At 39.4% G+C, this 14,712-nt stretch overlaps 1 protein-coding gene across 5 annotated transcripts in view; it reads right to left on the minus strand.

Moving 5' to 3' along the window:
• Positions 1-14,712, minus strand: part of vps13b (vacuolar protein sorting 13 homolog B) — a 265,939-nt gene that overhangs the window by 23,511 nt on the left and 227,716 nt on the right. For all 5 annotated transcript variants that reach the window (XM_079344752.1, XM_079344753.1, XM_079344751.1 and 2 more), the window contains 2 exons: positions 3,668-3,823; positions 1,522-1,788 (listed from right to left, as the gene is read on the minus strand). In XM_079344752.1, coding sequence (XP_079200878.1) covers positions 1,522-1,788; positions 3,668-3,823 — 423 coding nt within the window. The remainder of the gene's footprint in view (positions 1-1,521; positions 1,789-3,667; positions 3,824-14,712) is intronic.

The following is a 14,712-nucleotide window of genomic DNA, read 5'->3' on the forward strand; positions in this document are numbered from 1 at the left end:
ACTGACTGACAGTGTTTAATGCCTCCATCAGTAACACTTTATCATGTTTTTGAACTAAAAAAACTTTTTTTCTAGGCGTCTTCCAGGAGTTAAAGTCTCCCTTAAACCCTGCAACACAACATCATTGTAGAGGTGACTGACGACTTTACACAATGAGCCATTACAGGCAGTTAAATCTTGCAAAATTTAATAGCTGCCCACCAAAGGCTGAGCACTTTTTCGGTTTCACTTGTGTTTGTCATCATCCATTCCTTACTCTTCATTAAAGCCTCTAGATGTCAAGGCACATTTCAAGTTGTCTAGTTTATGACAGGCAGGGGACTTCATTCGCTGTGGGGAAAGCATAGCTGAGCATAGAGACAGAGTGAACATTGAGTTCTATTATAGTAAGCCTTTCAAAACAACTTGGATGAGAAGAGAGAGAGTGAGTCTTTGGTAAACAGGAAGTCTGTAAAAGGTGTTCAAAGTAAGGTGGGAAGGAGGAGGGGGTGGATATATGAGGAAGAGGAGTAACTTGTGATAGATTTCTCATACTGATAACAAGGAGGCAGATGAAAAACATACAGAGAGCAACAGAGTGGAAAATAAGAAGCTGGAACAGGTGGAAAAAGTGTATGCCAGAAGATGAAATAAATAAAGTTAAGGAGTTAACAGCTACAGGATGAATGCGTGGGCAGGTAAACGGACAGCAGTAAAGGAAAGGGAGGACACTGTTTAAGAGTAAAAAAGCAGAAGATTGATGAAAGTGATCTCAGGACAAGCCCCCCCCCCAAAAAGCGGCTGCTTTAAAAAAGAGATAATATCGATTGGTTGTAATGAAGTCGATGATGTTCAGACCCACAAACAGAAGTCGGAGTAGTGCTACCTGTTAAAAGTATGGAGCTTATAAAAGAATGAAACAAGATGGGAGGTACAGATAGAGCCACGGGAAAAGAAAATTATAGAATAAGAGAAAAAACAGCAGGAATGGAGAGAAGGGAGTAATTGTCTGGAGCTAATCCAGTGATGTGAAAGTGGCTTCAAAGCCTTTCGGTGTGCCCACATATCAGCTAGTGTTTCCTGTCTACGGTTAGGTTTGTTTTGAGATAGCATAAACTGTATTTTCTGCCTCTCAACATGGTTTGGATATGGGGTTTGGGAACTTTGTGAGGCTATCTGAGGGAAAGATCTCAATCTGTTTTCTTAATATGAGTAGCAGGTTGGAAGCTCTGCCACTGTGGCCACCCAGGAGAGGAGAATCCGGCCACAGTTGGTGGTCTGGTCCCCAGCTCAGAACATGTTATGGAGAGCTAGTTTAGAGTACTGGTTTATGCACTGTGTGCTTTTATCTTCTCTGTCTAGCACATGCATTTTTTAAATTTGGACCATTTCATTTCATTCGTTTTTGTTTATACATTTTTTATGAACATATGAATAATTTATGTGGCCTTTAATGAAAAAAAAATAAACCTCTGTAACACCTTGGGGAAATAAGTTAAACAGTTCAATTAGTGACTCTAAAGTCACAAGTCATTACTATACCTGCACAACAGAGCGGCTGCTGCCCTTGTCCCTCCTTTCCAGCTGAACATCCTGGGACCAGTCTTCATCTCCCTGCGCCCTCACACACAGCTCTGTCATCTCAGCATCCTCCAGCACATAGGAGGGCAACTTTGCCCCTGCCTCCAGGCAGTCACAATGTTCCCTCACCACTGTCTGATTGTCAGACCCCACATAGTGCTGCACCACCCGAAGCTCAATGTCCTGAGTCAGGTAGCTACACATCACCTGGCGCCCACATATTATTACCTTGAAAGAAAATGGTTAAAGGGGAGAATTTATATTATTATAAACATTATCTTTTGTACTACAATTTTTTTTTCTTTTTAAAGTGGCACCATGGATTGAAAAGCTCATTTCAAAGGAAGCCATATGACCCCTGGTAACCCCTCTGAGACTACCCCTGCAAATTATGGACATTTTCCATCCAGTCTACATGTATGTGTATTATCAAACAAACACCTACATTGGCAACTGGTAAATTGTGAATTCTTTGTATTTTAATGTCACTATTGTGTACTTTGTAGAAAAGTTAAATATTGTTAAGTCTTGCAGTATTCAATCAATGATGAAAGAATAATCTACAGATTAATTTATCATGAGTAATTGTCAATAGAAGACATCAAACATCCTCCCTTTACATGTATTCTACAACAGGCTTTAAAGCATAAATGTGTTGGTCTCTGTTTGTAACAATGATACAATGCATCTGTTTTCAGATGTACTTTATATGGTATTTGTAAAAGGAAGATTTGTTCAAAGGGGGGGACGCTGCAAATAGCAATCATTGAGAGGTGCCGGTAAGAACGTTAAAATAGAACAAGTAAAAAAAACAACAACAAAATAAACAATAAAGATGAGGTCTGCCCACCAAGACGAGTCAATTTTTTTCTGAAGTGGCAGCTTCTGTACTGCTCTGAGGCTTTGTGTTTGGATGTGACTAACACTCATACCCTATCATTGGAACCAATGGGAACAAGATGTAAACAAAGTCAGACAGAGGAAAGAATGTTAGAAGTTGAGTCTGTTTTGTCTGGAGGACAAGAAGGAGAAATGTGTGACACTTGATGCTGTTTACAAAACAATGTGTCACCACTATAATCTTTTGGCATCCAAGAATTTTGAAGAACAACGTTGTCTTGTATTTGTGGAAACATTCAAACATGATCCACAAACAGCCTTGGTATAAAAGAGAAAAATGGGTTTATGATTCATGCAATCTTTTAATGGATTGATTTAGCACAATGACTTTTTGGAGGGTTTCCAGATCATAAGCTTTTCTTCGAGGGCTATAAAACAGATTTATTTTTTTATTATTATTATTTTTTTTTTATACAAAAAACAGTGTCTGGTCTAAATGGTCTAAGTGGTCTAAATCATAAAATGCACGTGGTCATCCTGAAATGAATGCATAGTCAGAGTGACATCAAACAGGCGTAAACAAGCATTAGCATGCAATAAGTTGAAACCTTCGGTGTAGTTTGGAACCACTATAAACAGATATGTGGAAGAGATAAAAATGTTGTGAAATGTGTAAAAATGCTACTTGTTGTTGTTTTGTTTTTTGCATTCACTCAGATTACAGTCTTTACATGTCAGCTAATAGTGCTGCAAGCACTGTGTAGGATGTCTACACAGTAGTTAATAGTCTTCTGACAAGTCAAAGCGCTTTTACACCTCAGGTCACACCTACACATTCATACACGTTCATATGCAGCTGACGAATCAAGGGAAGTCACTTGGGGTTGAGTGTCTTGCCCATCAGACATGTGGCTGCAGGAGCTGGGGATTGAACCCCCAACCTTCTGGTTAAGAGACGAATGTCTCTGCCAACTCAACCAAAGCCGCCCAATTACCGTACTTAATTGAGCTTAAAGCTCCAAGGAAACCTGTATGTTTGTGTTCTCCCTGAAACCCTGTCACAGCAATGGTAACACTTTTTTATATTTATGCAGGCATGGAGCACAGTGTAACTCATTTGATGATTAAAATTCTAAATGTTGTCTTCTAAATATTATCTTGAATATTGTTCAGTCGCAAATAATGGGATAAAGGCCAAAAGGAAGAAATAACACTACTGACAAACACAACAGATAAAAACTGCAAGCTATGAAAAAACAGACCATACCTGTTTCTGGACACCATTGAGCTGCACCACCTTGATGATGAGAGAGGCGGTGCGTCCTTTGTACTGAATGGTCCTCAGCAGAGTCCCCATGTTGTCCACGCTGAAGGCCTCTGACCATCGCCAGTTTCCCCATCCTTCAATGCAGATGTGCAACAGCTGCAGGATGGGACCGAGCAGGACACACACACACACACACACACACACACACACGCACACACAACAGAGACAGAAGACAGACATCAGAAGTTAGTCTTCTTACCCTTTATTTATCTCGAGGAAAAGGCAAGTAAACAACAAGAATCTTTGTTTAGAAGATTTTGGTGGTCGTGGTATGTGTGTATGTATGTGTGTCTGTGTGTGTGTTTGGGGGGGTGCAACAAAGTTCCTGTTTATGGGTTTTAAAGGGGCCTGCTGCTGTTGGAAGTAGAAATCCAAGGACACTCATAATAAACTTGCTGGTTGAAAACAGCTGATGGCTGCATGTGTGTGTGACTGCATGAGTGTAGTTGTGTGGTTGGATGTAAAGGGCTTTTTTCTCCACACGTCTAAATAAGTGGCAGATAGTTTGCTTCTCAAACTTTCCAGTGTCATATCTATCACTTCAACTTGGACCACATCCATGTGTGTGGCTGCGTTGACACACACAAGCTTAGGATGACAGCAATAAACATGTCCAGATTTTTGACATGCTGACAACTTTACAGTACTGACAATTTTCCGACTCACTATTTTTTCCACACAATTCCCTACATGTGGTAAATGACATGGCAGCAGGACTTAAAAAAACGTAAAGAGGCATTTTTTCTAAGACCACTATATCTGTGTATGCATACAGTGCACAGATGTGCGTTATAAATTCTTTCTCCATTACAAAACATCTCAGCCTTAGTTTTAAATGACTTTTAAAATCTGAGAATTATATCCTTTGCTTTGGGCCATCAATCCACTAATGAAACCTGCACTAAGGTATGGTTAATATGGTCACAATACAGGAAAATTCTAAATCCTGACTTAACTCTCTGTGTCAATGTCAATCTCTGCTGCCAATGTCAAACTTGCAGAGAAAGCATTCGCAAAAAAAAAAAGTTTTTTATTGAGAGACTCAAGAAACACGGAGAATCAAAGTGTTTGCGGGGAAGCACAAGTTCAATAATGTCCCATAGGAGCTGTGACCAGATTGAAACCCTGAAAAGGGCTTTTAAGGTTTACACGTTGGGCCGTAGCTTTAATGTGCTGAACGCTTAGCCAATCTGTTTAAAGAAAAACAAATTACTTCTTAGGTCAAAGAGCATGAGGGACCTTGGTCAAACCCTTCCATGTTTCCCTCCACTGTAGACATTTCTCACCGTTTGAAGGCAGATTTCTTTACAATAACAATCTTAATCAAAGCCTGAAGTTACTTTCTTTGAGATCATCCCTCTTCCATGTTAGCTAAGTAAAAATGGCGTCATTTCTCAGTTTTGCTCACTGGACTTCCTTATAGGGAAAATGATAAACTTGTAAAACCGCCAGGTGGTGATATTTGTATCTCGGGGTGAAGAACCATTTGATTGCTGCCTACAAGCAGTAGCATCTTAATCAAGGACATGAAAGAAAAATAATGACATACGATTTTTTTTTTTGCAATACTGGTGATACTCTGCTGTTGAATGACACAGCAATGGAAACCGTTTAATTTGACTTTAACATCACTACTTCTAACCCACTCTGCTGTGCCTCAGCACCTTCTGCAAAAACACATTTTATTTAAACACTTCTTTTTCTCTTCTAAAATCTCTTTTCTTCTTCTTTCTAGTGATGCAAACCATCATGCCTGTGGCTCAACTTGACCTCTAAGGGAGAAGTCATAATAATGACTCCCCTTCAACTTCAAACAGCTCTGACTCAAGCAGCTGAAGGAAAAAAACACACAATGACACTGATGAACTGGACACGTAAGACAACAAGAATGAAAAATAAAAAGCTGCTTTGTCTCTTTGTAACTTGTCCAACTGTTTTGACACTGAGAAATCCCAGTCAGCCACATGTGGTGGTTTTATGCACTTGAATTAAGCATCCAAAAACACTTTAAGTGTTCAATCGAATTGAGAAGTTAACTAACAGAAATTCCTTTGAAGGACAAAGGGGATTAAACTGACTCAAAAAAAGGGGGTTAACACAGTCCTGCATGGTTAACAAAAACACATGCTTTATTTTAAGTCAAAACAGGGTCAATCCAATGGTCCATACAGCCCTTACAAAGAAATTGTAATTTTATTGTTAGCAATAGGGGGAACAATTGGGAACTACCTATTTAAAAAATAAAGTTCAACAAATATATATTTTAAAATTTCTAAATTTCCTGATCTGATAAAATTATTCAATCTCTTATTGGTTCATCAGAACATAATGCTTCCTCAGTTAAATGGACTTTAACAGATGTGTATGTGACACAAAAACACTTTTTGTCATTTTGGCAGGTAAAAAATGTTTGGTCGGTTAATTTTTTCGTCTACCTGCCACCTAACCCTGGTTAGGGTTAGGGTAGAGTCACAAACTTAATTTCGAACCCTGCTCATAACACTATTTAAATGAATACACTATAGACGCTGGTTTGGCATAGTTGGTGGCGCAGGTGTCCATTGAATGGAGACTGTAGTCCTTGTCGCACTAGTCAAATTACTCCCAGTCTGGATTGTTTGGTGCATGTCATCCCTCGCTCTCTCTCCACATTTCCTGTCATTCTCCAGCTTTCATATTTGACATTTCTGTCAGTCTGTTTTTATGTAACTGTCTATTTTGAATGTCTTTGTTATATAGGCCACATCCTCACAGCATGATGTGTTGCCTTGTAGTGGTCACCCTTATATCACTGCATTTACAGACTTTGCCACAATCCAATCTTCTGAAATAACTTGTAGAGCCTGCAGTAAATGTTAAACACATAACACTTCAACATGTTATCAAATTAAACAGTCTGCTGAAACTGTGACTTACCTAAAAGTAACACAGAACACCTGTGCACTAAGTCAAATACCAGAGAGGGGTTGAGAGGCCCAGAATAATGACATTTACAAGGATTAGGTTTGGACCTTTGAGGTCTTATCAAAAGATCAGTACCACATTATCTTTTTTTAAACCTCATCACTCAGATTTCTCAGCTGCTATGGAAACCAAAAGCAGAACCCAAACATTGGACTGACACATAAGGGTATGGTGTTAACTTCTGAGAACTACCATCACCACTCCCTGAAATATGGTTATATTCAGTGAGTCAATCAACCAACCAAATTCCATCATGGCAATGATGTCATGTCTACTTCCTGGTAAATTAGTTTATCCTTCCACAACAGAAAATCATTAGCAAGGCCATTTCCTAAAGACTATAAGCTGTCTATCAGTATGTCATAACCAAAACAATGACTGTTACCTTCCTGATGTGAGTAAGTACCACATACATGAGGGAAAGAATCAAGTGTCTAGTTTAAAAGTGTGGATGTTAGAACAAAGAAGTCACAAAATGAACAAAGAAAAGATACAACTGAGAAAAAAAACAGTCACATTCTAACACACACACACACACACACACACACACACACACACACACACACACACACACACACACACACACACACACACACACACACACACACACACACACACACACACACACACACACACACACACACACACACACACACACACACACACACACACACACACACACACACCCTTCAACCTCTGTCCTTTTGCAGACAGAAAGAGTCACTCCTGCCACTGTAACCACTATCCGTCTATTGTCTGTGAGGAATGTGCTTGGTTCGACATAAAACAAATGAAGTGTCTGTCTGTAGTCTCAATATCATGAGTGTTCCAGGATTCTGAAAGACAGGCTGACAAAGCCAATGTGGTTATTGGTCGTCTACCTATTGCAACCATTTCTTCATTCCATCTCACTCAGACAGTAACAGGGGACAGGACTGAAACATGGAGAAGTAGTATAAACAATACCAGTAGCTTCCAAAACAGGGCCAGTGGTGGGGATGTGCGAGGCAGCAGCGAGTCTTATTTGAATTATCATTCAATTCCAAACAATAATCTAGGCGAAAAAACAGCTTTAAGTCTTTTTAAAATAAAAACAAAAAAATTAGCGTAATGTCATGCATTAAAGTCTTAAAAAAAATCTAAGAAGCCTTTTTGACTGCCAATTTTATTTAATGTCATCTTGGCATTGATGAGAAAAGAAGGATGTGGAACAGAGCTCTGTCTTGTTCGCTGTAATAACTCCGAGACCAGGAAGCCACCTCAAAAATGAGAAACAGGTTTCTACTCAGACAACAAAACAAAGGAATATGCATTACTTTGTCCTCTAGGAAGGATGAGTTTGGGAAAGACGAAAGGGAGGACAAAGTTGAACTGTAGTGAGAGAAAAAAACCCTAAATGAGTTAAAGAGAGAATAAGAGACACAATAGCATCTTTGCCAGGATAGTGAGGGCTAACCCATGTAACATGAGGGAATTATGGTGGCTTTAACAGCTGTCTGCAATGCTTCGCTCTTCCTTGGCTTCATTTCTCTGTCAAAAGAAGTAAGAGAGTGCAACATCAAAGCACAGATTTGCAAGTCTAAGAAGCGGTTTCTGGAACAAGGTACAGAGAGAAGGCATTGTGTGGGACATTGAGGGGCTTATGCTTGACTAACACTGTTCCATAGTTCTCCTTTTGGTTTTGAGCAAGGCATCTTAGACATGCAGGGCCTTAAGGGTTCCGAGAGATGCAGACGCGGGAAGAGTTTGCACCAAATGAACAGAGCTGACAAAAGAAGTTCTGTATGAGAGGAGAGGGGTTTGTTAACCACAATGGGGATGTAAAAAAGTCAGTGGTCTAAGACCCTTAGAAGGACAGAGACCTTGCCTTAGACTAAAGCCCTTTTCATAGGACAAATTCACAACATTGCCATAACTAAGCTTAGCTGACATTACACCTTAAGACTTATATTTACCAGTAATATGGGTGAATAATCCTGGTCTGTGTCTTCACATTGCAAGAGGAAGCCTGAGAGAGCACGGCACACAAAGCTCCACATACACAAACACAGCACTGTGATTGTGTGGGGAGAGACCTTGCCCCTTTAACACCTCTGTTTCTACCTCCGAAGGCGGCACAGAGGGGGGATCACTTCATCCCCCAACTCCACCTCTGTGGCATTCATATAGAACATGAACTGTTAAAGGGGCATTCAGACTGTCGTTTCAAGGTCCACGAAAACATCACCCTTTCTATTTGCCTGTTGAAGGTCTAATGACTAAATGAAGCCTATCCCTGCTGACACAAGGACAACAGCAGAAATACATCCGTCTAATGGATGGTCACCACATACATTAACAACTGTAGCCCTGTAAATGGCTCTTTTAACTATTTTTCATACATATATATTATTTTACATTTTGGTATTTTATTTAATTTAATTTTGCACAGTGGGAATTTTCTTCTGCTATCCTGCTTTGCTGCTGTAACACTGTAAATGTCTGTTTGTGAGATGAATAAAGGATTATCTTAGCTTAAAAAAAAACAAGAAAAAACACACAAGAAAAATATACATACAAGTGAACCAAAGATTTGTTTGTCTGAGGATCAAGAAGATGAGAGACAAGGAGAGAGCTTAGTGACTGTACCATGACCATAACTATAGTACCTCTAAACTGTCAGAAACTGTGGACTGACTCCAGTCCAACTGAGACAAGATGAATGCATTTGATCTCTCCAGTGGTTTGACAATGCAATGCATAGTGCAATGTAACACTTCACTACAGAGAGGATTGGTTTACTGCAATGAAACCACAAGCTTTCCTGCTGGAGCTCAAATGCAGCATGGGTTAACCATATACAGCTACCCTTAACCACACAGTGGTCGATTGTGTAATGAAACTAAGACCGAGGAAAATGTAGAAAACCTTTCACCACATTATGTTCATAGACAAAAAAATGTTTCTCCAGCTTTAAACTCTAGTGTCTTAGAGACGTGCATTTTTGTCAGGCATTGCCTAACTAAAATGAATTAACTAAATAAAAATATTTTTAATTCATGCTGATTGTCAAACATGCTGAACAGAATATTCTCTAATTTGTGGAATAGCAAAAAAAAAAAAAAAAAAAAAAGTTAGTTGTTTTGCCTTTAATTGATGATAAAAAAAATACTTTAATTCAGAGTATACAAATGTTTAGCTTTAACTAGCCAAAATAGCTATGCACCCTGCTAGTCTCCACACGTTTATTAAAATAGAATGAAAAGTATGTGATGTATGTATGATTATAAGAGTTTTTCCTTTTTTTGTCTTTTAAATACTTGGTATATACTTATTCATTCAACATTATATGTGACTCAGATCACATTTTCTTTGACAGCTTGAAAAGCACAAGTCCCATGGAATCGGATTTAAAAAAAATTTATTTGGTAGTTTTCCACATGTAGTTCTACATCAGATGCACGTCTGTTCTTTAGCAATGAGACCTTAGTCTGAACAGCCATTTTGGAATGAGTGCAGATTTGAAATCGCTCCAGCAAAACTTGCCATGGTTTCATTCTAGTGGGACAGTCAGGAAACCAAATGAGAACAAACATGAAAGACAACTGAAATGGTGGTAGTCATTTGAGGGACGGTGAAGCATTGGACCTTTTAAGTATTTCAGATGACGCTTCTATACAAGCAAAATTTAAAGGGACGTATTATAACCAACCTGTGTTTGAAAGCATATTGTGCTGATTGTGAAGTCTTTGTTGTTGTTCTTTTTGTGCATGCATGTCAGTTGTGGACGAGGTCTCGTTCACAAAGGAATCTGATACAGGCCACATTTAATGTGAATAGTCTAACAAAAAAATTGGAACAAGCAACAAGTCTGAATTCAGCATTAAGGCTTCCAGTGTGAAGTAGTCTATGAAATTTAATCAAAACCATTTTTGCAGTAATTCAAATATACCAACTATGTCAAAACAAAAGAAATCTACCGCAGTGAAAGACCTCATTCAGCAAGTGACATCATAGTCAAGCACATGTTGTTAAAGCTATTTCAATAGAATAGATCTACTGTGACAATGTGGCTAGGGGTCATGAAACATAGCAACACTTCTTTCATGTGGAAAAAACAACCAGAAACAGTTCTGATGTCCATGTAGGGTTGCAACCCGTGGTACAAGACACTTTGTTTAACTTTCAGGGCCAAGGATCCGATGTGAGGAAGGAAATCATAATTTTTAAACTGCTAACACATTGACATGTCTAAAAAGAAGTGAAAAGAAAACAAATATGTGATTCTAGCAGCATTGCTCTCATCAACATGATTATTAAACTCATCTCATCACGTCAGTGGGAGAGTAGCTTCTTGGACACACTACACAGAGAAAGACAATTCTCAACTTCATATACACAAAGAGCAATTACAGATTTTAAGTGATATTAAACATGGAATTAAAATTATATTTACAGCACGTAAGTGAGAGTAATAAAACTCATTTAAACTGAAGAATGAACATGGGAGGAGTGAAAAGGAGTTGAACTGCACAGAGTTAAAATAGAACAGCAGGTGAATGAGGGAGGACCCACTGTCCTCCATGTATTTCCAATCAAAATAGCTGCTGTGGCTGGTGGGGGAGGGAAAAAAAAAACAGTTCTGAACTATTTGGGACATGTCCTTGACAATTTTACAGCGCAAGATTACAAAACAAGCAATTCTGTGAGAAATGGTTGCCCTCTGGTGACAAATACAGTACAAAGAATAAATGCAAACAGAAGTAACGTGTAAACAGTGACCATCTGAGAGTTTGAGAGCATAATGAAGAATTGGGGTGGAGAAGATAGAGCTTAAAGGTCTTCTGGCTGTTGACACAGACTGCTTGGCTTAGGCCTAGTTTACACGGAGACGCAGCCTAGAAACACAGCAAAACAACCCCACTCCGGATTCGAAGTACAGATAGTCTACACTGCAGGTCTTGCCTGAGTGAAAACGATGTAGTTCTCACGCCCGGCCAGTAGTGGTTAGTGGAACTTTACAGCGCGACACCAACCAGTATCACCACTTCCTCCACAACATCCTCCAAGGATACTAGTTCTCCCAGGTCTTACCCAAATGCAGTGTATGGTCGCCCTGCGCTTGGGTAAAGGTTGAACTATTTGCTGCAAGTATTCGATGATCTTTCGGAGGCAACATACACAATGTAGCATATCAAGGTTCTGTTTTTAGAGACTATACAACGTGAATAGCTGCTGAAGCACACATAGCACAAGTGGATATGCCACCATTGTTGTTTATGTTTGTTCTCGGCTACTGCGCATGTCCAAATGTATGGGGGTGGTGTGGTGAGGTCATCGCAGCCAGAGAGTTTGCTCCATTTCGTTCACATGGCTGCGATACGCCCCCCGTATTCGTTTCGCTCCACTCTGGAGGTCGAATTCCAAAGCTTGTGTCTTCACCCCTGTGAAACACAGACGCCATATGAACGAAAGACCAATTTGTTACTCAACTATTTCGTCTTACTGTCACAGTAAACGTGGCCTTAATCGAGAAGTGAACTGATACACATTTGATAGTTAGTAGACATCAGCAAGATGGACCAGTTGTTTTGATGAACACAATTATTGGCAAATTTTTAAATATGCGAGATGGGCTAAAAAGAGCTCCCATCCATATTTAAGGAGGACAATCTTTGTATATGTAATAATTCATATTATGGTTATGCTAATTAATCAAGTTAAGTTTGATGAATTAGGATCTGTGCCCACTTACTGTATTACTGCCCTTGCTCATCAAAAACCTACTTATCAGAGTGATTCTCATTGGCTCCTTCTGTAGCTAGGCAACAAAAGCTGTATCCTGGCACTTCTGCTTTCTTTCAAGGTGACACTAAAGTACAAATATGCCTAATATTTGCCTTTATTAAAGGAAGATTTTTTACAAAGACAAAAACAATGGAAGGGAATCACGTCCCAGCATTGGCAGCAACTCAACTGTGAAAATGCAAGCTACAAAATCTTAATCTTTTAGCTAGAACAGTGGTTTTCAACTGGGGGTCGGGACCCAAAATTGTGTTGTGGAGCTGTCAATGGGCTCACGAATGTGTGCCTGAAAAAGAAATGGACAAACATTCTTAGCGCTTTTTTCCTTGTTTTGGTTTTGTCCAGTCTGAATTCCAACCAGAACATTTTTTATAAAATAATTCTGACTGGTTGAAAAATATTAGAAACTTTGGTCATGATTCCCCATTAAAGAGTTGGTGGCAGGTCCTGAGACAAAACCAGTTGAGAACCACTGACGGAGAACTTAAAACTTCTGGTTTGATAAAAGGTTCCAATACTTCCTGGAGATTTTTATTTAAGCTGGTGTTTATTCCCAAGTCTTTTGAGCTTTGCTGACTAAGAGAGGGGAATTCCCTTGACTCACTTCTGACTGTTAACAGGTAACGGGTCCAGAAATATAAATCTAGCAGAACAGAACCTCGCCTACCAACAGTGTTCTGTTTCTGAGGATATCATGTCTGTCTGTCTGTCTGTCTGTCTGTCTGTCTGTCTGTCTGTCTGTCTGTCTGTCTGTCTGTCTGTCTGTCTGTCTGTCTGTCTGTCTGTCTGTCTGTCTGTCTGTCTGTCTGTCTGTCTGTCTGTCTGTCTGTAACCTCTTGGCTGTACTTATATTATGTGGAGGATTACTATTTATATTGCTAACTGGTCATCGAAGAAGATGGGACTCTTTGGTTTTTAGCAACTGAAAATCTAACAATTAAATTATGTATTAGAACTAGTGAGCAGATTGTTTTATGATTTTACCCACAAAAAGAAGATGGCAAAGATGATGGCTGGCCATACAGAGGAACATTTTTTTCTTCTAGTACTTGGAGTTTACTTGTGACTTCCTGAGTAAGGCTAAGACGAAGCAGGGTGAGCAGCAGTCTGTTACATTTAACAGGCTGTTTTAACTGCGTATGAGATCAACAACTCTGTTCAGACCAAAGCACAAATAGAATCTAATTTTGTGGGAATTATAATGATGAACCAGCTAATTCACTAACTTATATGTTAGCCATGGTAAAAATCCACATAAAGCACCAATGACAGGTAAAAAACAGACATTGAAATGTTGAAAGAACATTCCTATACTTTCTTTACTTTCTCACTTTCTCTGTCTCACTCTCTCCCACATACAGACTCACAGAGACACACACCTCCTTGCCACGCCTGCTACCAGCAACACGGCCAATTTAACCACAGACTAATAATCCTGGGCAGCTCATACCTCTGAGAATTTCACACTGACACATATTCACACATTGAATAATACCTAGACACCCATAGAAATGAAACACGCAAAGACACACATCCCCAAACAAGCTCCTCTGAAGAAGCCTTCTCCTAAAGTAAATTACATTTTTTTCCAATTGTGAATATGCCTTGTAGTGCTTAAAAAGCACTTCCCAAATCGAGGGGACTTTTTACACCCCTCTCTCTGTTAACCACACAAACCACAGGGATTTCCATCAGCCGGGCTGCATCCTGTACCAAGCAGCCAGATATTTCAACCATCCACATCACGCCACACGCTAGGGCCATGAAAAACAGCAGGGCGGGATGGTGACTGTGCCTGTGTGAGTGTGTCTGATACATACAAATTGTACTTCATTATAGAGATAGTTATGGGTGATCCAGGATATTCATTATGTTTTTATACATTTATGGATCTTTTTATTTCTCTGTACGTATCCATATCTTTATCAAATATTCTCTTATATGTAAAATAGGAGACATGTATAAATGGTTAAAATTGTGTTTATTTATAAACTCCTTCACCTTGGCTGGTAAATACTGGGGTGTGAAGGCATGCAGAGACTATAAGTGAAAGTAGACAGAGGCCTGACTCCAGGCTTAAGGAAACATTTTATTACAGTGTCTGTGTGTGGGTCTGAGTGTGCACGTGTTGGTATGAATTTGATCAAGTGTGAGACCACAGCAGGCTCTAAGTACGTGACTGCCTCAATCGACCCTTTTAATCCATTTAAAGGGTTTGACTGACAGCAGAAACAAGA

This window comes from Symphodus melops (genome assembly GCF_947650265.1).
Source record: "Symphodus melops genome assembly, chromosome: 5".
Taxonomy (NCBI): domain Eukaryota; kingdom Metazoa; phylum Chordata; class Actinopteri; order Labriformes; family Labridae; genus Symphodus; species Symphodus melops.